General features: G+C 42.8%; 1 protein-coding gene across 1 annotated transcript in view; it reads right to left on the bottom strand.

Annotated features, from left to right (window-relative positions):
• The window catches only part of LOC119651964, a 172,369-nt gene that overhangs the window by 29,089 nt on the left and 117,833 nt on the right, over positions 1–25,447 (bottom strand). The window contains exon 3 of the mRNA XM_038055826.1: positions 9,789–9,997. Within this exon, the coding sequence (XP_037911754.1) occupies positions 9,789–9,997 (209 nt within the window). The remainder of the gene's footprint in view (positions 1–9,788; positions 9,998–25,447) is intronic.

Below are 25,447 nucleotides of genomic sequence, written 5' to 3'. Positions count from 1 at the left end.
AAGAGTACACAATTTTTCTTGCATCTCTATCGCTGGTGACTACTTATCATATAATAAATGCTCACGCACTAAAATATCTCAAATTTCCGTCTCAAAACCTTCCACGTCCAGAGTTGTTTTTGTTTTGGCTTGTCGAACGTGGATGGTTCTTTCAGTTCAACTGGCGGCCGGTAGGCCATTGCGAGCTCTTTCGACGTAACTGGCAGGCGGAACTGAGCGCGGATGGTTGGTTCTAGGGAGTAGAAATTTGACGTAAAAGAGGCAAATGTAAGCTACTTCAATTTTGTTAAAATTAGTAGGATTTCCGCCAAACCCTACAGTAAGCTTTTTTTTAGACTTTTAGGTTGGGTGGTTTTTGAGAATAAATTTTTGGAGTAATCGACCCTTTTCATACCCCCGCATTTTTCCCCTTTGCAACCAATGTCAAACCAAATACCCGCTTTGGAAAGTACTAATTGGGGCCTCTCATTTAATTGAAAAGATAATTTTAACTCAGTTTTAGATGTATGGGCCACCAAATTACCAAATTTCGTGTTGGTAGGTGCAACCGTTCCCGATGAAATTGCGTGTAGCAAACAGACAGACTGACGAACAAACAGACAGGCAGTAAAGCGATTTTGGTAACGTTTTATTTTATACAAAACCTTTAAAACGACGCACTAAGTAGACCCCTTTAACAAGAGCTCAACAAGGTCAAGGTCTTCATCATGGATCAGAAACAAGATAAACCATACAGAAATATCTCATTAATAGCAAAGGAAGGGAAGCCTAATGGCATTAAGCTAATTATTAATATAGCGGAAGTGCCTTAGTGAAAGGAAAATGTCCTGGAGCAGTTTTGCCTTCAAATTAATTGACTAAAAAAAACTGACCTTGTAAACAAGCTGAAAACAAGGAAATCTTCGGGCACGTACATACATACTGGGGATAGTGATCTGCTAAGAAGTTCACAAAAGTTCAGCAAACTATATATTCTGTTTGAGAGGGAGATAGAGCTATTTACGTCCAATGCCTCTAAAGTATATTTATTCATATGAGCGGGAAAGTTGCAAAGGATTCACGTGAACCGAGTGAACATTTTTAAGGTTTTGTTTGCAAAACAAAAGTAAAGTTTTTTTTACCGAATATAGTCATGTTCGGTAGCAAATGAAAGGTCTCGATCAGTACTTTTCGAAGCCGGTGTTAGTTTTCAGATTTGTTGGAAAGGCGGGGAGTGCGAGGGGTGGAAAGTGATGATTTCTTTTACGGACCTATTCTTAGAAACTACCCAATTGAAAAATCCGAAAAAATGATAAAGCTGCCTCTATATGGTATCCATACCTCAAAATACTCTCCATATCGATATCTGCTCAAATCAGGTTTATAATAGTATGTTACCATATTTTCGGGGAAATTGGGTAAACACCCCCTTAAGTTTATCCCGGTTGAATACTTTGATGAGCTACTAAACAACCAGAACATCGGCGAATTGGAGGTCCCGCCAACTGAAGACGACGGACAAATACTACCAAGTATAGGAGAAAAAGTGCGTGAAAATTCATCGGCTAAAAAAATCATAAGTGGCCAGGTGCCGATGGAATTGGTTAAATATGGAGGGAAACAGTTACACCAAGTGGTTCATCAACTTGTGCTCAAGGTATGGGCCAACGAATCAATGCCTGACGATCGGCAACGAGGCATTATCTGTCTCATACATAAAAATCACACAGTGCAGCAATTATAAAGGTATCAAGTTGCTGAGTACCATCTATAAGATATTCTCCGCTATTTTGCCCTATACGCCCAGAACATCATTGGCCAATACAAAAGAGGCTTCATTTCAGACAAATCAGCAACAGATCAAATTTCTCTCTGCGGCAGGCGATGGAAAAACTGTTGGAATATGGACACCAGTTGCATCATCTATTCATCGACTTTAGAGCCGCCTATGATAGCATAGCCAGTGTAAAACTGTACACGGCCGTGAGAGAATTCGGTATCCCGACGAAATAAATAAGACTGACTAGGCTGACCCTGACCAATGTGCGAGGCCAAGAGCAGCAGGATCACTCCCAAGACCATTCGAAATCAACAACGGTCTACGACAAGGGGATACCTTATCATGCGTCCTCTTTAGCCTGGCCCTTGAGAAAGTGAACCGTGATGCCGATGTAAATGCAAGAGGTACGATCCTATTTAAATCCACCCAACTACTGGCCTATACTGACGATATCGACATAATGGAAAGAACCACCCGAGACGTACAAACTGCCTTCATCCAGATCGAGCAGGCAACGCGGGATCTTGGGCTGCACATCAATGAAGGTAAGACAAAGTATGTGGTGGCAACATCAGCACCGACAACCAACCCAATAACAACGTCAAACCGCACTGGTCAAACGGGTTGAATAAAGATAGGGAAATACAACTTTGAGGCCGTTGATAATTTCTCCTATCTAGGGTCGAAAATCACAACCGATAACAGCTACGATGATGAAATCCACGCACGGTTGTTTCGCAGCCAACAGAGCCTATTTCATCTTACAAAAACTGTTCCGCTCGAAACGTCTCACCATAGGGTCGAAGCTCTTGATGAGGATGAGAATGAGGATGATCCAGCCCGGAAAGTCTATAAGTGCAATGTCTATGGTAGAACAAGAAGACGAGGCAGACCCTGCCTAAGATGGAGCGATGGCGTAGAGCAGGACGCCAGACAGCTTTTTTAGGGTTATCGGATTGGTGGACTTCGACGCAAAACCGGAATGTCTGGGGTTCCTTATTAAGGCAGGCCTAGATGGGATACCAGAGTTATGGTTTGTAGTAGTATAGAATATAATATGAAGCATATGATCCTCAAATTTGATCTAAATCGTACTATTACTAACAAAGTTACAGTAGCTCAAAGTTGACTTTACCGTGTAAATTTACTAAATATCAATATCACACTAAAGTGAGTTGGCTGACATGCTAAATGCATATACATATTGGGCTGCGTTCAAATAGGATAGTTCTGTACTCAGATATACTCATAGAAGGAGCAAATAAAACTTTACACTGTCACCGTTAGTTCTAAGCGGGAGCCTAGGAGTCGAGATGTTTGTTATTATTTGTAGTTGATGAAAGTTGATTGTTTTGCAGTAAAAATAGAGGCCATGGGAAGAAGGCCAGTTCTAAATTTGATATATTAGGGTAAACGCGTTTTCTCGCTTCTTGGTGGTGGCTATTTGCTCTTGGCGGATTGTTGCAGATGAAGCAGGTAGTATATTTTGATGAAACTCTGGTGAATAGGGGTGAACCCTCGGGGATGATGGCGAACACCTCTTGAGATGTGGTTAAGTTGTGTGCGCAGTTGAATGAGATGAGATATGAGATATAAAGTTATGACCAAAGCGCTAGTCAACTTTGCACTATATAAAGTGAAGAGTCAAGGAGGGCAACTTCCCCATACATAGCGAAAACTCCTCAGCGAGACGAAACATCTTTTTATGGAGGATTCGGTGGGTTGAGCATGGCTCTCTTTCAAACCATGCATTCTGCACATGTAAATTGTCGTATGCTCGCGGAATTGGACGCAAGGAAGAACCGAATTTTTCATCTACCTGAGAAGAAAGTGTGTGTGATGGTCCACTTCGTATTGTTCAGGGTGCAAAAAACGGATGACTGGAAGCGTATCGTGTTACTTTATGCATATTTAGCATCATAATTTAATCGAGCTCTTTTCGTTATCTCCTTTGGATATTAGGATTTTACTTGACTGTCAGTAAACACTAAGAGAAACATGAAAGATTGTACCCTGGACTACTTCATAACCAGGATCCCTTGGTATTGTTGAAGTATCGAATGGGGGATCCCCTAAATGTGCATGCATTTAGTTCTAGCCTTCAGCTATTGAACCAATCGGGGTCGAGCATTATATAGTGGTAGCTACTTCTGCTTCTGATCGTATAGGTGATTACACTCTTTAGACGCTACTGTGATGGTGAAACCTTACCACCTGTGTAATATCTCGATATAGTCAAAATAAAATTGAAATTGCGTCTACCACCAATGCACCTGAACGCAACAAACCCGCTGGCCTTGACGGTTTCCCTGCGAAACGGCAGTGTTACTTCGTCCATTTATTCGTCAGCTTTTATTAACTTAAGATTGTTCCCAGGAAGTACAAGAAATAGATGATCGTTAAGATTTGAAAGAAGTACACTCATCTTGAGTACGATAATTGAGATAGTCTTTGCGTGCTTTCTGCGGCCGCGAAGATAATATTGTAGTGTTTTAAGATAATATTGTAGCGGCATGCGCATCATTTCATTCGCTTTGTCTTGTGACGAGGTTCCGAGAAGATCTTTTTCAATATTCAGCACCCTTTAGCACCTCCATTACCATTGTTATGTGCGCTACCACACTGTGGGAGGTTGCTTGTTGTAACTTCCTCCAATCGCTACATCCCCTCCAGATCAATTTCTCCTTCTTGATCTGTTCCCTATCGGTGTTTCCCACTATTCAAACATGCGCCTTTTTCGAGATAGATTGCTTTATTGTTCTGACACGGCTATAAGAAAATATTCAGTCTAACTTGGGGGAGACGGGCGACTCTCGTTGGTTCTTTTTCCTTTGGCAGTGCTTCAAATCCTCCACCTTCTATTGCTTTGCTCCTCTCCATTTTGACAGGATTTCTGGTTGCTCGGGTACTCCTTAACCAAGTACTCCATGCGTGTGTTGCGCTCGCACTTTCCGATTTTTAAATATTGAAATTATTTTACAATATGCTTCTATCAATTTCTGATTTCCCATCCAGAAATCAAAGTATTTTATTGTAAAAGGATAATTTACAAATTATGCTGAAACCGCAAAATTCATTTCAATTTTTTTAGCAACCGAATTCTAAAATATTGCTGAAATGATCATTAACCTTTCCTTTTGTTGTTGTTTTTACCATACGCTGCATGGCTAAGTCCTAACTTAATTATCTTGTCTATTATAGAAATACATTTTTTGCGCTTGTCTCTGGAATTGCAATGATTGGTGGTGCCGTTTTTTAGCTTTTGAGTTTTTTCTGTTATTGAAAGATTTTGAAAATTGAATCACCATTAACTTACTGTGCAACGAGTGGTGTATTTCCTAATGGAGACACAAGACCAAGTTACTAGTATTAAGCATAAGGATTACATCATATAAAAGAGAGCAGCAGCTTGCGCGATCCTTTGAAGATACTGGAGTGAAACGGACTTGGTGATAGGTAATCTAATTAAGAAAGGCTTGGAGCCCTCCATTTATATAATTGATATAGTCGAAGCATGGATCGCAGTTGGAGGACATCGAGACTGCCACAGGCAGTGTATAATCACACTGGAGGGATTGGGTTGTTCAAAAGGACCGCGCACGTTTCCCACCCTACCATAGAGGCAAACAGGGGCACGTGTCGACGGAACTCTTTATTGGAGCTTCAGTATTTTTAGGCGGATCCTCACGGTCAATTTCCCAAAGTTTTTAACTTTTTGGAATAGTCCTCCCATCCAGGTCGACTTCGCCAACCGACTAGGCCATTAAAATACTGAAATTATCATAGAACGTATAGAAAACTTCTCTTTTTCTCCTTTGTCTTGTTGACAATTGGGGTCCGCAAATGGTGATCGGTTGTGTCATTTTGGGGATCAAAGCCCTGATCTGGATGAAGTCGTGAAGCTTTCAAATCAGCATCAAGCATGTCAAACCGTAGTTGTTTCAGCCGGCTTTGGTTTGTTTCCCATCGATTTCGATATTCAAATGAATCTTTGCAATCAAATTCTCGTTAACGCGGATTACGTGACCATACTATCGAGGACGGTTCTCTGGCAATTTTTCGTCGGTCGGTACAACTCAATTTCGAAAGCGGATATCCTTATTTCAGATGTGATTATGGTGTGTTATTCGATTTATCCAACGCAACATCTTCGTCTCTTTTACTGCGAGGGGTCGTCTTTTTTTGTGTTTTATACATACTCAGAACCATAGAGGGCGTTTGCCGTCCTTAGAATACTCAAGATGTTTTGAGGAATTACATAGTCAGTTGAAATCCCTCCACCAAAGGCAGCATAAAGAACACTACTGATAATGATAGGCAAAAAAACTGGTGAGAAGATATGTGTGCGCTATCAAATGTTTCTCTTATAATAGTTATTACCTAATTCGGAATATCCCACTAACGTAGAGAATTCCAGAGAATGCTCACTTTGTTATTGTTGAAAGCCTCCTCAAAATCAGTGAAAAGCACGTGGAGTGGAAATTGAAAGCCCGCACATTCTCTAAAATGGTCTAAAGTGTGTGAATCTGGTCGGTATTGGACGATTTAGAGGCGGAAACTAACCTGCCTTTTATCGATCAAGCTTTCAAGATATTAATTGAGGCACTTCAGGAAGATTTTAGCTACCATATTCCACAATATCGGCAAGCACGCAAATACCCCTCAAATGTCCGCACTTAACATGGGTGTTCTTCTTCAGAATCTTAACGATCATCCCCTTCTTCTATATATTGGAAAAGTTTTCAGATTTACAACATTTCTGTAGAGACAAAAGGAACTACACTCGCTAGAAAAAATGTGCGTACACTAAGCAGTTCCTGGTTATTCATTAGTAAAACACACGAATAAATTAGTTTTTTAAAAACATTTTATTGTTTGCATATTGCTTGTGGTCTTGTTGCTTTGATAAGGCCACTTTTACGAAATTAGAATTCAAGGAAACTGAAATAAAAAAAGGGAAATAAGAAAAGTCACAAATGTTCAGTAGAAAAAGTCTGCATACAGCCACATAATTAGGTGATTCCCCGAAATATAAATCCTTGTCATTTGAAGTAAATTGAGTGTTTGAAGTGTGAAAAATAAGGACGTTTTTTCGTTATTTTGTGTGTATAATTGTTATTATGGAATTGAAGCGAAAAGAGATTTGTGTAAGTGAAAGAAAAGTTATAATAAAATTATGGGAAGAAGGAAAAAGTTTCCGCGAAATAGCCAGGATAGTAGGAAGGCGACATTCATCTGTTCAAAGGGTAGTTAACAACTTTAAATCGACGGGAATAATAACATCGAAGCCACGATCTGGTCGCCCATCGAAGTTGTCGATTAGGGAAAGGCGACGTATTATAGGTTCGGTGAAAAAGAATCCACGAATAACTGCACCACAAATCGCGAAAGATATTGAACTTAAGTTCAACAAAAAAATTTGTGCTGATACCGCACGGAAAATACTCAAGAGAGCTGGTTACCATGGGCGAGTTGCACGTAAGAAACCATTTATTTCATTAACTATGATAATAGGCGAAAACGAATAAAATTTGCGAATAAGTACGTAAACCAATCAAATGAATTCTGGGAAAATGTGCTTTTCTCAGATGAAAGTAAATACTGCATTTTTGGAATAAAAGGAAGAAAAATAGTATGGAGAAAAGCATGTACAGCATTGAATAAAGAAAATTTGATGCCAACGGTAAAGCATGGTGGTGGCGGAATAATGATTTGGGGGTGTATGGCAAGTGGTGGCGTAGGAAATCTGCAATTTATAGAGTCTACCATGGACAAATATGACTACCTAAATATTTTAAAACGTAATTTAAAACAAACTGCTGAAAATTTACGCCTGGGTGACGAATTTTATTTTATGCATGACAACGACCCTAAGCATACGGCTGAGGTTAATAAGCTGTGGCTATTATATAATGTTCCCAAACAGTTACACACACCCCCACAATCGCCAGATTTAAATCCCATAGAACATCTGTGGGATTTATTAGAACGCAGAATTCGCCAATACGATATAACTTCAAAGGATATGCTGAAAAATGTATTACAAGAAGAATGGAATAAAATAAGTGTTGAAGAAACATCTAAACTTGTATCTTCTATGCCGAAAAGATTAAAAGAGGTCATAAAAAGAAAAGGGTATCCTACAAGCTACTGATTTGCTTTTCATATTTACTCAAATATAATTTTTTTTAAATATTTGTTTACTGTACGCAGACTTTTTCTACTGAATTATTGCGATTCTTTTAATTTTTGGCTTTATAACCTGGTTTTTGTAAGACTTATAACTTAGTGAATTAAATACACTAAAACTACGGAACTATTTGTAATGTTTGGATAATAAATTCGCCATAAAAATTAGCTTAATTTTTTTGTTTTACTAAGGAAAAGTATCATACTACTGAGTGTACGCACACTTTTTCTGCCTAGTGTACACGGAAAAGTTCCACAAGGCGACCGTTAAGCCCATGATAATCTCGCTTCTTTTGAAAGAACAGTTACGGTGGAACTTAACCTGATGGCATATGAATTAAAATTGCGGTGAAATACTGCTCTTACCTCTTCAACTTCTTATCATTTTGGATGAAAAGTTAGCGACCACCAGCGAGTTGGTGAAGTCATTGTTATTTTCAGTGAGTTGTTACTTTTGTCAATGCGTACACTACACTGGCCTTCTTGTACTTTTTCGTAGCAATGGAGTGCTAGCGTTTCGTTGTCACCATCCCCCCATATCCAGCCATCAACAGACCGAGCGGTAGTGTAAGTTAGTGTAACGGAAGGAATAAATCTGATCTCATTTTTTCAAAACTCATTGACCCAAAAAATTAGTTAAAAAGTTACAAATGAGCCTCACAAATAACCTGCAGTCTGCACTTACTTGTATTATACTTCAATTCACCGGTATCAGTTAGTTATTTATATCAATTTGGATAATGCATTATCCTCTTAGCCTATTTTATTCCGGTAAAAGCGGAAAATATATGTGCTAAAAGTACGTTGTCTTGCCTCCTTGAAAATGGCCCCAGAAAACATGACGGAGAATTATTGTCCACTGCAAATATTTTATACAAAGTGAAATTTATAACCTTTTTATGTTCCTTTTATACGATGGCAAAATTGCGGACAATGTTGTGTACTGGGCCATGCAGGGTATCAAAAACATTACACCTTAGTGCTCCGAATTTACAAGATAGTTGCAGATATGAGAATGTTCGAGAACGGTAACTTTAGAAAATTGAGTAAGATACAATGCATACTTCTTTTTCAATGATGAATCTATACGAGTAGACTGAGAAGCTTGAGTTGGAATCGTACCTGTAAACATACGAGCATTTAGTCAATGGTATCTATTATCTATATATTTTTCGTCGAATTCAGTTCAGCTGAGTCCTTAAAAGTATCTATGTAGTTCTATAATAACGCTTTGACAGGAAGCACACACATCTCGATTACTTCCCAAAGTCACTCGCAGATGGTGGAAACTTCATTCGCACCCTGCAAAGTGCAACGAGATAGCCTGGATTCATATATCTTTTCCCGACTGAAAATTATCTGTGGCTTTAGAGTTCATCCTTTGCAATAATATATAGAGCATATTTTAAGCGATACAGTTGTACCTACATATCTGTGAAATAAAATTCAAGCTGGACATAAGGAATAGAAATATCCTAACCAGAGAACTTCTATCAAAGTAAATATAGATAAACGGACAAAGCCAAGAATGCAAGGGAGACTATCTGACGGTGACCAGCGATAGCACTATGACACTCCCTGGATATGATTTATGAAGGTCGTTCTGCAAGAAATCGTCTTGTCGGAAACGGAGCATATCCTCGCCGCTTATCTTAGAAACCGTACTCGTACGTCGACTGGCTGGGCTGACTTCAGGCAGAATTCATTACGTCCCGGAAGGATTTTTAAATAAGAGAATTGGATTCGGTGGAAATGATATTTTCGTCCAACTATGGAGTCTTCCTTGTATTCCGCTCTGCGGTTGAAAGAAGATATAAGTGGAAGGTGATTAAATACTTACCAGCTACTGTCATGTTGGCCGTACGGCTGGTCAGCTTGAATGCTGGAGCGTCGCCAGAAACCTCACAACGGTAAGCACCTGACGATGATAGCTTCAGGTCCTTTATTTCTATGCTACATGTTTTCTCGTTGCAGAAGTAATTATCACGAACAATGGTAACGCCGGCTACATGAAATTGAGAGAATGTGGGCGGTGTCATTGGCGAGTATCTGTTAATGAGAATGGGAGTAGATAATTTCTAAAATTCCAATGAAAAATATCAATGAATTATATAATATTTGGTTCCTATTTAGTTTAATTAGATGATAGGAAAGTATTATTATTGAAATAATTTATAAAGTTGGATATTCAGTTGCAAAACAGAAGGATAATATCAATTTACAGATAACTTTACATTTCCAGTGAAATAATGCTCAATATTGACTTATCCATTCATTTCAAGCCTACGGCGTCCCCGCGGTCTTTACTCAATTCTTAGATATGCCCTTATTTTAGACTATCTGGTACTGTAGCTCCTCCGTACTGAAACGTCTTTTTTAAGTATCAGGGGCGATTTTAGCTATAATCGCGGATTGATACGAGAAAAAGCAACAGGGCAAATGCGTTTTATTATCACCAACGGCGCAACACAAGTATCCGGTCTAGGCCCGTTTTAGAAAGGAACTCTAGGCATCTTTGTTTTGCATCGAGGTCCACTAATCTCCTATACCCTGTTTGGTGTCCTGACCCACACCATCGCTCCATATCAAGCAGCGTCTGCCATATCTTCTTTTTCCATCATACATATTGCCTTATCGATTTTGCCGGCTGAATCATCCTCATCCATACGGATTAAGTGATCCGCCCACCCTAACCGATTGAGCCGGATTTTACCCACAACCTGACGGTCATGGTATCGCTAATAGACTTCGTCATTATGTAGGCTACGGAATCACCCATCCTCATGTAGGGGCCAAACTTTCTTCGGAACGCGGCCAAGAGTACGCAATTTTTCTTGTAAAGACCCCAAGTCTCCGAGCGAACAATACATGAGGACTGGCAAGATTATTGCCATTTCCAGTAAGAGCTTTGACCCCATGATGACACCATGATGACAAATGGGAGAAATTGTCCACGGTTTCAAAGTTGTATTCTCCTATCTTTCATTTCACCAATGCCAACTGTTAATTCTGTAGGTGCTCATGTTGCCACCATGTGTTTCGTGTTGCTTTCAACAATGTGCAGTGCAAGATTTCACGTCAATCACTTGGTTCATCTGGATGAAGGTAGACTGTACATCTCGGATTGTTGGCGGACACATCTGCATCGCGAATCGCTTTCTCCAAGGCCAGGTAAAAGAGGACGCATGATAGGGCCTTTGTCGGTTTGTTGTAGATGTTGAATGGTCTCGAGAATGATCCTGCTGCTTTTATCTGGCCTTGTATGTTGGTCAGGGTCAGCCTAGTCAGTCTTATCAATTTCGTCGGGATACCGAATTCTTTCATGGGCGTGTACAGTTTTATCCAGCCTGGAAGTCGGTTAAAAATGATTTAACTGATGGCCATATTCCAATATTTTCCCATCGCTTCCCGCATAGAGAAAATCTTATCTGTTGCAGATATGCTTGGAGTGAAGCCTCTGATATTCTGGATATGTAGGGCCATCCGTACTTAGAAACGTCATAACTCTGTAATTGTTGTACTTCATGGTGTCCTCCTTCTTATGTATGTGGCAGCTAGTACCCCGTTGCCAATCGTCGGGCATTGAGTCGCTATCCCCGACCTTAAGCATCAGTTGATGAACAGCTCAGTGTAGTTTGCCGCTCCATATTTAACTAATTCGGTTGTAATTCCATCGGCGCCTGTCGACTTAGGGATTTTAAGCCGAAAAAAAGAACTGACTCTTACTTCAGTTGGTGGGACCTCTAACTGGCTGATGTACTTAACTCATCGCACATATTCGCCAATTCTGTCGGTCTCATAAGTTTTTGAGCGTACCCGCATTCTTTGAAAGGGCAGCATTGTCCGGTATGCAGCATTCTTCCGTTCCGTCGCTAACTTAGATTCACCATGTTTTGATATTCATCAGGGCTGACAGGTGGCAGCGTTCAATCAGCACGTGGCCAATTTGGTTGAAAGTAGTCTTGTCTGGAGAGGCCCAAGTTTGTTTATGGACTGCTCTCCGCGCAAACCTACTCGCGCGACAGTGCTAGTTGGATAATCCGCAGTCCGTTGTCATTAGTAGGTTTGTGAATGCTATGGGAGCTAACGTATTGCCTGAGTACAGACGCCGTTTCTAATTGTGTTGTGTTCATGATTGTGATATCATACCTGGGAGAGATTTCAATTCCGCTCTATTGCCCTGTAGGAAGTATCCTTCTCCTCCCACTCTTCAATCTCCTATCTAGGTGTGTGAACCTTAATGAGGTTCATATTTCGAAATTTGACTCGCGGGTGCAGAATATATAGCCATTCGCTTATGTTTTCAAAGTCGATAACAAAAGGTTTCACTTCTTGACATGACTAAGAAACCTACTCCGAGCACGAGGTTTACTGAATGGTCATCATAAAATATTGTGTAGTGGATCTTCTCCAGGAAATCAATCACTGTGCAGCACATCTCTTGTAACGCTGGGACATTAGCTTTATATTGGGACATGATATTTGCCGCGAACCCCCTTTTCTAAGCACGTCCTACGACAAGCTGCGCAATGCGTTGGTCCCTTTCCGTTGCTGGGTCCGCAGTTGTAGAATTGTGTCAGTCCGAGGATCTTGTCGTGACTCCCTAATTTTGACACCCCATTAGATATGCTTTTTATATTCGTCGATATACTGTAGTCTTTCATGTATTAAATCGTTTTAGGCCAGCGAAGAGTAAATATCCAAGGATTTTAACTATCACAAAGTGAATGATCTGGACATCCATTCCTCAGCAATTTAAATCGCCCCCATCTTGGACCTGTCAGATAACCGTAAATAAGACAAAAATTGTAGTATTTTGCGTAATGCGGTGAACTAGGTAACAGCAGTCTGCAGACGTAAAACGTGACGAAGTAGAATCTATATTCGCGGTGCCCTCAACTCCCGCCAGAGTCTCTACCTTTATAATTGAGCATACTCGAGACAAGGAATTCGGAGTAGGAAATACTTTTTTTGGAAACTAAATCTTTTTATTATCTCATAAAATTACACAGCTAGCTTGGGAACTACTTTAACAGTTTGTCCTAATCTAAAGTATAAACTGAAACCAAAATATGAACTTAAATCTAATAAGGTCTGCGTGGCCTGGGTGATGAGTAGACTTTGATGGGATTGACATTTGGACAGGAAGTGGAAAGTACGACGGGCTAGGACGATGTCAATGCGGACAACTCGTAAACCCCGATTGGAGATATATTTTGAACAGTGCGTGAACTTTTCTCTCTTGGTGCCGGAGTGGTCCCGATTGGGATGAAGAAGTGTCAACCCAGAAAACGAAGTCGAAAGTGAAGAGGACCCGGATAAGCTATATAAAACAGTTTAACATTAAGTTAGGATACTGTATTTTATGGAGGCCATGAGGGTATTTCCACGGAACAAGATGGTTTTGCTCTTTTGGGGATTTTGGGATAGTTTCCGTTTGGAGAAGTAGTTGGAAAGTTTGACTAAATAAGAATTCAGGTGAGTGCCAAGCGGTATGTTTTTCGAGGAGGTATAGATGATTTGGCTTGTAGCTAATGGCAGTAAGAGGGATCTGGTTTTACTTAGGTATTTGGAAATTGTAAGTACTTTCCAGATGATGGAAAGTGGGCATTGTAGAAGCAGTGGATAGGACAGGATGGCGGAAATGCTTGAGGGGAATGGAAGGTGTATTGTTGACTCCGACTGATTTTTTATTTGTGGGTGCCGCTATTATATATGTTGTTTGGATTGATGAAATTAATGGGTGGGATGTTTTTCCGAAGTTCCAGGGTGGTGTATGGAGTATGGCAGTGAGAAGAGGTTGGAGATGGACTCTCTGACATCATTTTCCAATGTTTGCATCTGTCTGCTCGGACGGAGTTTCCCCAAAGCGAAGACAGTGTGGTTTTTCTAAGCTCCTTGTGTGTCGTAGACTTCAGCCTAATTTCAGTAAGGTGGCTGTGGAGATTATTGATGTAGAGGGTCAGATCGCTCTTGCGGATTGAACTGTTTAGATCTTCTACGTAAAAGTTGTGAGGGTTGCAGAGGATATCGTCGAATGGTATTTTTATATTTGATATCCTCCTGGATATTATTGGGAAGGGAGATCAGATTGCGGTCATTGAGGGAACGGGTCGTCGCATACTTGGAGACTTGGCTCTTGGTGGGGAGCAAGAGAGGTCGAAATATGGAATTAAGAAATGCATTCATGCGTTTTCAGTCGACTTTCAGGAAGTCAAGAAAAGAGAATTAAAGGGAGGAAAGGGAAAGTGTTGTTGTTGTTGTTGGATTTGGAATGCCATGACACTAATATTATTGCTTCCCTTTTTCGATGGTGAGAATGGCCGGGCTCTACTGAGCAGGTTGATGCTAGTGTGCGAATTGGTGAGGAATCAGTTGAGGGGCGGCCCGTTCTGGTTTGCCCGTACGTCGAACCGTCCTAGTTCTAGCGTGTCTAGGGTTCAGGCCTCCAGCAATTAGGAGAGTCTGGAGTTTGCCGAATGTGCGGTCTTGGGATCTGCAGCAGAAATGAATTTTTTATAGGGCACTAGTGCCGAGAGACTGGTCAGGACCGTAGATGGATGTTATGAAAACCGTCGAAGACGTGGCTTCGAAGGAGATGAAGGTAATTTCAATGCTGAATTGAAAATGTTAGGAGGTGAGGAAAGTTATGAGGACAGAAGTTTCTCGTATATGGTAATGGGCGTACCACCCCGGGTGTTAGGGCTTTGAAGGGTGATTTGAGGTAAGCCTATCGCAAGAAAGTTGGAGTTGGATTATCCTGACATCTGTGGCGCGGCAGGATTCGCGGCATTCGAAATTTATTTCGAATGTCGCGAATACTAGCGGACAGATGACGCCACCGGCGCTCCACTCAGTTCAGACCTCGTTACAAGAGTGAGGAACAGAGTAGGTGGCGAGAAACACCAGATATAATAAGAAAAAGTAAAAAAAAGACAGTTGGTTGGCAGTCATTGAAAAGGAATAATTTGTAATATAATGTTACTTAATTTAATAAATCATAATAGAATTTAATCCATAAATTCTATACATCCATGTCGAACTGGAGGAAGTCATGATTTGGAGATTGTAAGAGGGATTGCCAGCCGTACGCCGGATGTAGGTACGAAACTGATTCGCACAGCATCTGTGAAGGTCACAGATGGTCGTATAAACGCCGTGATGGTTACCGAGCGACCGGTGGTTCAGGGCGTTTAAGAGAGACCTGGACCGGGGAGTTGCGCTCGTTTCCATGTGTTTTTCCTCATCATAACCTAAGAGCAGGGAAAAGTCACTACAGCCTAACTGACTCTGTAAATCATTAGCATTTCAGTAGTGTTTATTATTAAGTCGAGAATCACTGTCAAGCGACTAAAAAAGACGAAGATTTATGTGATGACAACCTGCAAATCGTAAAATTTCTTATGCTTTGGAAGTGACTATTACGTCTCGAAATCGGACTGATCTTTCGGCTACGATTTTTTGTTTTCGGTAACAGTATAGGATTGGCTCTGCAAAATGCTGACCACTTCCAATTCTAGCGACACAGGCTGCACATTCTAGGGTACTGGTTGGACTCTGGGGAGCCCCCCACTGCCTCTTGTAGCAAGTTTGCCGGAAGTAAGCGTGAATTTAGTGACAGTTTAGAGCTTGGCGGATGCGGAAGTTACTCCATTATGCCCTAGGGACTGGCATCGAAAATGCTTCTCTTTCCAGTACAAAAAAGGTTGTCCGCCAGCTTCCTAAGCAACTGAGCATAGCGCGATTGATATCGGGAAGTACAGCGCAGCGCAGTGGCAAAATGAATTAGTTATTGCGCTAGTCAAGGAAGCAGAAGTTGCCGTAAATAATTACAATTTCACCATGGTATACCGTATTAGAAAAGAACTTGCAATCGCTCAAAGCTCCTTCAACCGTATAAAATCTGGTAAATTTCCGCCTCTTGACTATGAAACAACTAGTCTGAGATTTTTGCGAGTGATTGGAAGAAGCAGATGGCCGTGAAAATTCCAACGAAGAACGAAGACCCATTTTGAGGGCCATTATTTGAGTGACATTTTCGGTGCGTTCTTCATGCTGCCCTGCTCGGAAAACGTGGAAGATTTGAATGGACCGTAGCAAGTTTCCTCAAACACCTTGGCTACACTAATTATATCTGTCTTCTCTTTTACCGAGCCATGACTTTGAGGAGGTGGGGGGTCTAGTTTTGAGTTTTGAATGAAAAACCCTAATAAAAGTACGTCACCTCGCTGCTCCTATCTGCATTAACAGATAGAACATAGAAAGTCTCGATCATTTGTCTACCTTGGTAGATGTGTTTCTACTATCAGTGACACTGACCAACCCTTCATTAGCACCTGTTTTTGGCATATCTTCGAAGTGCACTCGGAGTCTGACAAATTCTGGAATGATATGCTGAGTTCTTGTATGAGCCAGGTACCGGTAGATGTGTTAATTGGAGGACGGAAATGGCAGTCGCCCACTTTAGGAAGGGGCGACAAATGCAATATGCTCTGCTAAGCTAATGATACCTGCTGAGTACTGCAGATCTGCTACATTTACTATCAGTTTCAATTCATAGACCATGGAGTAAAGTAGCCTGTTGGTAGTGGCCCATAAGTTTGGCACCACAAAAGCAAGCATCCAAGGGGTGTTTGCAGCAGCTTCAATAAATAACTTGTTAACTAGTTATCAACGATGAATCGGGTCTTTGCAATTCCTTTTCTTCGGGGAACCCAAGACAATATCATCAAACCTCAATATTTACCCTACTCTGTGCCAGAAAACTTCAGAAAAGCTAAAAAATATAGCATAGCTAACTCAGTTAGTAGAGCAGGATACTCATAACACAACAGTTTATAGCTCGGAAGACGCCGCGATAGAGAAGACATAACAGTTGGTTCAATACATCACTGTGGCGGGGAAGTGACTTCACAGACTGAAAAGGAAGCCTGGGAGAACCTACAAGTCTGTGAACTAGAAAAGTACAGGGAGCAACCGCACCAGGCGCGGAAGTTTTACCAACAAGTCAGCAAGATGAATCTTTACACGCAGGATGAGTATCAAGCATCCTACAAGACAAAGAGGGAAATCTGATTTGCGACAGAATGGGCATATTAGAGCGGTGGGTTGAGTACTTTGATGAACCATTGAACACCAACATATCGACGAGTTGGAGGTCCCAACAACTAAAGACGACGGACCAATAATGCCACCAACAAGTATGGAAGAAACAGTCCGTGCAATTATCGGCTTAAAACTTATAAGTCGCCAGGAGCCGATGGAATTACAACCGAATTCGTTAAATATGAAGGCGGCCAATTACTCCAAGTGGTTCATCAACTTGTGCTCAAGGTGTGGGACAGCGAATGAATGCCTGACGATTGGCAACGAGGCATTATCTGTCTCATACATAAAAAGGAAGGTATCGCACAGTGCAGCAATTATAGAGGTATCACGTTACTGAGTACCACCTATAAGATACTCTCCGCTATCTTGATAGGTTGAATAGCCCCATACGCGCACAACATTATTGGCCAATACCGAAGAGGCTTCACACTCCATGCAAATCAAAAACAGATCAGTTTTTGTCTGTGCACCAAGCGATGGAAAAGCTATTGGAATATGGATATCAGTTGTACCATCTTTCCATCGACTTTAAAGCCGCCTATGACAGCATAGCCAGGGTAAAACTGTACACGGCCATGGGAGAATTCGGTGTTCCGACGAAATTTATAAGACTGACTAGGCTAACCCTAACCAATGTGCGAGGCCAGATAAAAGCAGCAGGATCACTCTCAAGACCATTCAACATCAACAACGGTCTACGACAAGGGATGCGCTATCATGCGTCCTCTTTAACCTGGCCCTCGAGAAAGTGATCCGTGATGCTGAGGTGAATGCAAGTCCACCCAACTACTGGCCTATGCTGACGATATCGACATCATGGGAAGAACCACCCGAGACGTTCAAACTGCCTTCATCCAGATCGAGCAGGCGGCGCGAGATCTTGGGCTGCACATCAATGAAGGCAAGACAAAATACATGGTGGCAACGTCAGCACCGAAGACGAATCAACCAACAACATCAAACCGCACTGGTCAAACACAAACACGAACAAGAATAAGGATAGGGGAATACAACTTTGAGACCGTTGACAATTTCTCCCATCTAGGGTCGAAAATAACAACCGATAACAACTACGATGATGAAATCCGCGCACGGTTGTTGTCAGCCAACAGAGCCTACTTCAGCTTACAAAGACTGTTCCGCTCGAAACGTCTCACCATAGGGTCAAAGCTCTTACTGTACAAGACTATGATCTTGCCAGTCCTCATGTATTCCTCGGAAACTTGGGTTCTTAGCAAGAAAAATTGCGAACTCTTGCCCGCGTTCGAGAGAAGAATCCTCCGAAGAATTTTTGGCCCCCTACATGAGGATGGACGATTCCGTAGCCTACACAATGACGAAATCTATGACCGATACCATGACCGTCCGGTTGTGGATAAAATCCGGCTCAATAAGTTACGGTGGGCGGGTCACTTAATCCGTATGGATGAAGATGATCCCACCCGGAAAGTGTATAAGGGCAATATCTATGGTAGGAAAAGAAGACGAGGCAGACCCTGCCTAAGATGGAGCGATGGCGTGGGCCAGGACGCCAAACAGCTTTTAGGGATATCGAATTGGTGGACCTCGGCGTAAAACCGGGATGTCTGGAGTTCCTTATTAAGGCAGGCCTAGACCGGATACCGGTTGTTGCGCCGTTGATGATGATGATGAGTAAGATGACCTACTTCCTCATTAATTTTGAGAATACTTCAGCGGTTTCCCACGGGATGTGTGCTCATCGGTTTGCTATTGAAGAATGCATATGCATCGAATTCTCATATGTAGATATAACATTATCTCCAAGTACCTTGCGGAGCCAGCCATGTAAATTAGAAAAGTCCATTCAATAAATTGTTCTCGGGATGCTTTTCCGATTCACTTCAATATAAACAAGTCGGAATACCGGAAGCTCGCACTTCGGGTATAAAGGTTTTGTGTTCATCTTATGTGAGAAACTTCAACGCACATTTGTCTGTCCGTATATAGCTACAAATCCAACATAATCCTTTATATTTTTCCAAACTACGAGACATACGTACACATTACGCTCACCCTAAACAAACAAACTGCCTATTTTCGAACGCTGTACACATATATGCACGTATATAAATTAATCCTACCCATATTTCCAATTTACTTCTTATATCTATCTGAATTAAGCACTACCCGCAAAGTTCATTAGCACGCATATACTATATACCTACATACACACATGTCTGGTTGGAGTAATTGATATTCACATACAAATGATTAAAAAACTAAAACAAAATAATTCTTTGCGACCCCATCCATAACAACTCATTTCGTTGTGGTATTGACGAAATGATACGTGATGATGACGTCATGCGGGTTGTAGAGTGCACGAAATTCACAAAACATGGTAAAGTTTTACCCCCTATAACTTTGTTAGTAATAATTGGATTTTCTTCAAACTTGACCAGACTATGTACTATGTTCTTCACTATATGCATGCTAAATTTTGTACTTCTGGGATGAACATAAGGGGGGTGCCTAAATGTGGAAATATACTATTATTAATAGTTATTCTAAAATGTGGAAATATACTATTATTAACTTTATTTGTGCAGATATCGGAACCAGATATATTTTGAGGCCTAGATTTCGTAGAGATGCACCACTGTGATTTTTTTCAGATTTTTCGGTTGGGTAGGTTCTGAGAACGAGACCTGTTACACTTTTTGGGGGTCATATTTTGAGCCCTCACTCCCCTATGTTTCACCCAAGATCAAATATTGAACCAGTTTCGAAAAGTACTAATTGAGACCTTTCATTTGATACCCCACATGGCTACATTCTGTGAAAAAAAATTTTGCACCCTCCTTTCACATGTATGAGAAGCCCCCCCTTAAACTTAACACAAAATGGTGTCAGTTGCTGCATGTAAAGGGAACGGCAGATTACATACTCTTACCAATTTTCGTGACGATCGGTCCAGCCGTTTCCAAATAAATCGGCTGTGACAGACAGACAGACAGACAGACAGACAGACAGACAGACAGACGGACAGCCTGTGAGGAGTTGCCAGATCTCCCATCAGGCGCGACCCCAGGTGGCGGATAGGGGCATACCTATTGATGTGTAAATATGTGTTCATGCACTTTTCTTTTCTGACTGTGTATGGGCTAGTGTTTGCTCATCTCTGGTGCGTGGACCAAAATGGCTATGGGAAGGATACCCATAACATAAAACCACCATGGAAGACGAGAGAAGGAGTAAACTTACGGTGCAGGGGCTCGGAACCCCAGTACCGGCGGCTTTTGGGAGTGAGCAAGCGGGCTCCCGGCCGTCGATATCCCTCGACCGCAGTGCCTCGGTGGTGGACAACTTGGCCACCGTGGCATCTAATGCTACAAGTGTTTTAGATTTGGAAAATGATGTGTTCAACCGAAGTACCACTCTACCAAGGACACCAGTAACAAAACCGAAGAAGGGTGAATTGAAAGCAGATCGTTGGACAACAAAAACAGCAACAACATCGACCGCACATATTCAAAAGGAGCAGCAACAGGAGGTACTCCAGGACCAGGAAAAGGGCCCATTCAGAAGAAGTTCGTCAACTTTGAGATCTCCGCCAATGCCAAACATCAAAAAAGATAAAACGGAGGGAAGGTCAATGAATGCCAAATGTGAAGGAGTATTTAAAAGTAGCAATCTGGTTAGGAATCATCATGGAGAGCAGAGCCCTGAAGCAGAGGAATTACCCTTCACACAGCTTGGTGCAAAAATAGTGGAGCTGTCTGAGTTCATCAAGGACAAGCACAACGTCCACCAAGCCATAAAAAATATGGTGAGAGCAATTAGAGTGCTCTACAACAAATCGCAGCAGGAGGAACAAAATTCCAAGGGCAAGTCGAAATCTGTTGCCCCAACAGTGTCACAAGCGACCCAAGTGACACCTAATCGTGTTACAATCGGCCTGCCACCAAACAAGAGAGTGCGGGAAGGAGATGTGGATCCTCTGGGAAGTCAACAGGCACCTAAGAGGAAAAAAGCCATGCAAACAGTTCCGAAAAACGGAACTAAAGGCACCGAAGAGAGAAAGCAGGTCCCCCAAGTGCGAGCTCCGGCAATCGACTCGACGAAATCCAAGGGGAATGAAAAAGGTGGTTGGACCAAAGTAGTTAGGAAAAAGGCGAAGAAAAAGGCAAAAGTGCGGATTCGCCCAGAAGCGATTGTAATCTCCAGTAATGGAAGTTTGTCTTACGCGGAGATACTGAAAAAGGTCAAAGCTGACCCCGACCTAAAAGATCTAGGCGGAAATGTCAGCAAGATTCGAAGGACCCAAAAGGGTGACCTCATGTTTGAACTGAAAAAAACCAGCTTGGGGAAAACTGATGGCTTCCGAGCTCAGGTTAAGAGCTCACTTGGGGAGAATGTCACAGTACGGACCCAAAAACATGAGGTCTATATACAGTGCAAGGATCTCGATGAAGTGACATCCAAAGGAGAAATTTGCACTGCCTTGATGGAACAATTCAAGTTGGAGGAACTTGCCGAAGAGTCCATTGTGAGTTTGCGGAAAGCCTATGGCAATACTCAGACGGCCACATTGCGATTGCCAGTGGACGCCGCGCAGAAGTTATTGGCGGCCGGGAAGGTTCGAATCGGATGGGTTGTTTGCCGTCTGCGAGAGCAGATTTCTCTAAAGAGGTGCTTCAAGTGCCTCGCGTTTGGTCATTTCGCGAAGGCTTGCACCAGCGGCATTGATCGGTCCGATCGATACAGAAGATGTGGGGAAAAAGGCCATATTGCCAAAGCGTGCAATAAGGACCCCAAATGCTTATTATGCGAAGGAAGTGAGGGACGGGATTACCGGCATATTGCCGGAAGTGCTAAATGCCCGGAATTTAGGAAGGCGCTGACTTCAATGAAGAAATGAGGTTTATTCAAATAAACCTCAATCATTGTAGGGTCGCTCAAGATTTACTCGAGCAGACCATCTACGAATCCGAGGTGGAAATTGCCATCATTAGCGAACCCTATAAAAACCGTCACGGTGGCGTGTGGGTTATAGATTCGTCTGGTGGAGCGGCGATATGGGCATGCGGTCGACAAGCCATCCAATGTACTGGGAATCAGACATACAGCGGCTTTGTGTGGGCGAAAATAAACGGGGTATATGTGTACAGCTGTTACGCCCCACCAAGCCTCACACTGCCCGAATTCGAGGAAATGCTTGACAGCCTTGTTCTCGACGCAAGGGGTCGTAGCCCAAGGGTGATAGCTGGTGACTTCAATGCTTGGGCCCGTGAGTGGGGTAGCAGAGAGACAAATGCAAGGGGCCGCAGTCTATTAGACACTTTCGCACAGTTGGATGTCGTTCTGGCCAACGAAGGATGTGTAAACACCTTTCAGAAAGGGGGGTCTACCTCAATCGTAGACCTAACTTTTGTCAGCCCTGCACTGGTACGTGGTATGACTTGGTGTGTCAGCAACCACTACACCCACAGCGATCACCAGGCAATCTTCTTTGGGCTATGGGTGGAGTCACCGGGCATAATATCATCATGCCCGAAACCGAGAAAGATGTCAGGCTGGTCCGCTAAAGCTCTGGATGAGCAGACCTTCACGGAGGTGTGGTTAGACCAATCTAATAAAGCAGGCGCTTCTACGGAACGAGCTGTCCATGTGGCCGAATGCATCGCCAGGGCGTGTGACGCGTCCATGCCGAGGAGGTGCTCATTCCCCAGTAGAAGACCAAACTACTGGTGGAATGCTGAACTGGCCAGCCTTCGATCAGCCTGCCACCGAGCCAGAAGAGCGGCTCAAAGAGCGGTAGGCAGAATTGACCAAGGGCAAAAAGAACGCGCCTATAAGGAAGCCCGCAAAACCTTCAAGCTCGCCATTCAACGGAGCAAGAGGGAATGCTTTAAGGAGCTCTGTTTAGAAGCAGACGTGAACCCGTGGGGGAGCGCCTATAGAATCGTGATGGGGCGATTCAGAGGCCGATCATCTCCGCAGATCACGTGTCCTACACTCTTGTTAGAAATCATCCAGGGAATCTGAGGGAATAGCAAGAGGAGGGCGTAGACAGCTTCCAGCGACCTCTGAACGACACGGCAATACCGCCAGTCACCAGTGACGAGCTGCTGGAGATCTGCACTAGGATAGGAGATAATAAAGCTCCGGGTCTGGATGGTGTGCCGAATAAGGCCCTTAAGCTTGCCGTGAAATCCAGACCGGACATGTTCGCTGAGTTGTTCGAAGCGTGCATGTCCGAGGGAATATTTCCTACATCATGGAAACGACAGAAGTTGGTGCTACTGCCTAAGGCTGGCAAACCACCAGGTGAGCCAACCTCTTACAGACCTATTTGTCTTTTGGACACTGTGGGCAAAATGCTAGAGCGAGTAATCTATAATAGATTACTCCCGGTTGTTGAGAGCCAGGGAGGTCTCTCAGATCGGCAGTATGGGTTCCGTAAAGCCAGATCAACCATTGATGCCATCAAAATGGTTACTGGCTTGGCCGAAAATGCAATCCACGGAAGGGGCAGTACTAGCAAATACTGCATAGTGGTGACCCTGGATGTGAGAAATGCATTCAATTCGGCCAATTGGAGGCTAATACGGGAATCTCTGGCGAAGATTGGTGTTCCCGCTTATCTTGCAGCTATTATCAACAGCTATTTACAAGAACGGAGGCTTTGGTATGACACCGATGACGGACCCCAAGAGTACGTTGTCTCCGCGGGTGTCCCACAGGGCTCCGTACTGGGCCCACTGCTGTGGAACATCATGTACAACGATGTTCTTAATCTTCCCCTTCCGGAGGAAGCCACAGTGGTGGGCTACGCCGATGATATAGCGCTGGTTGTTGTCGCAAAGCATCTCGAAGATGCTGAGTTATACTCATGCGAAGCGATCAGTGCTGTTAAGGGTTGGCTTGAGAGTTCTGGTCTGACACTTGCGGAGGAAAAAACGGAAGCGGTCCTTATCACCAAGCGCCGTAAAAGAAATTTTGCCCGTATTCAAATTGGGAATCATATCATCACTTCTAAGCCTGCGATCAAATACTTGGGAGTGATGATAGATGGGAAGCTTAGCTATAAAGCACATGTGCAGTATGTCTATGACAAAGCATCCACTGCGAGTGTGGCCCTGGCAAGAATGATGCCGAACGTGGGAGGGCCACGGCATGCTTCCAGGTTGCTTATAGCGAGGGTAGTGAGTTCGATCCTACTCTATGCAGCTCCAGTTTGGGGAAAGGCATTGCAGGTTACATTTAACGGTAACAAACTGAGTTCAGTCTACAGAAGAACAGTCCTAAGAGTGTGCTCGGCATTCAGGACTGTCTCAGATGGTGCAGCATTCGTCATTTCTGGAATGATGCCCATTGACATCTTGGCAGACGAAATGACGAATATATATAATGCGAAGTCTATCTCTCCTTTATCGCAGACGAAGAACGCCGAAAGGGAGAGATCGTTAAATAGATGGCAAGAGCGTTGGGAACGCTCGGGAAAGGGTCGGTGGACACACAGGCTCATCCCTGCCATCAAGGAGTGGTTAGAGAGACGGCACGGTGAGATTAATTATAATCTTACTCAGTTTCTCACGGGGCATGGAGGATATCGCCAGTACCTGTTCAGGTTTAAACTGGATACCTCACCCCATTGTCCAAACTGCGATGGAGTCCCAGAGGACCCAGAGCATGTATTCTTCCACTGTCCAAGGTTTGTGGAGGAAAGGAAGAGCCTAGAGGAGACTCTAGGAGAGGTGCTTGTGCCAGAGAATCTGGTACGAAGAATGCTAACATGTCAGGAAGACTGGGATGCGATCAACTCCATGGTCGTATCTATCCAGAGCAAACTGCGAAAGGCAGAGGAGATCAGAAAAGCGCGGTTACGTACGCCGCGTAGCGACGAAAGGGGACGAAGCTAAAATGAGCTGACTCCGCCCTGTGATGTAATACCGTACGGTGGTTCCACGGGGCTTGGAGGGAGTCGGGGGTGGTTTTAGTGGGTAAGAATCCCACACGCTGGCGTGTCCAGGCCAGTGTCTTTTGAAGATTTCCATCTCCTCAAAAAAAAAAAAAAAAAAAAGACAGACGGACAGACAGACATCAAAAAAAAAAAAGACAGACGGACAGACAGACATCGAATCGATTCTAATAAGGTTTTGTTTCACACAAAACCTTAACAAGCGAGAGAGGACTGTCACTTATTCTGATTCCTCCTAAAACAAGACTCATTCAAGAAAATATTTCGAATGAGTTCCCGAAAAGTTTTTAATTTGGAATGATAACCATTGTCTTGTCCCCCCCCCCTTTAAACCAAAGAATACACAGAGTAGGGCAACGGGAAAACAAGAAGATGGATAGAGACAAAGTGCCGCATTACAAAAGTTGAAATTCGGTAAACTCAATCAATTTGTTATAAAAACATTC

This window comes from Hermetia illucens, chromosome 3, assembly GCF_905115235.1.
Source record: "Hermetia illucens chromosome 3, iHerIll2.2.curated.20191125, whole genome shotgun sequence".
In the NCBI taxonomy this organism is placed as follows: domain Eukaryota; kingdom Metazoa; phylum Arthropoda; class Insecta; order Diptera; family Stratiomyidae; genus Hermetia; species Hermetia illucens.
The sequence above is the reverse complement of the archived record's forward strand: the minus strand, read 5'-3'. Positions and strand labels throughout refer to the sequence as shown.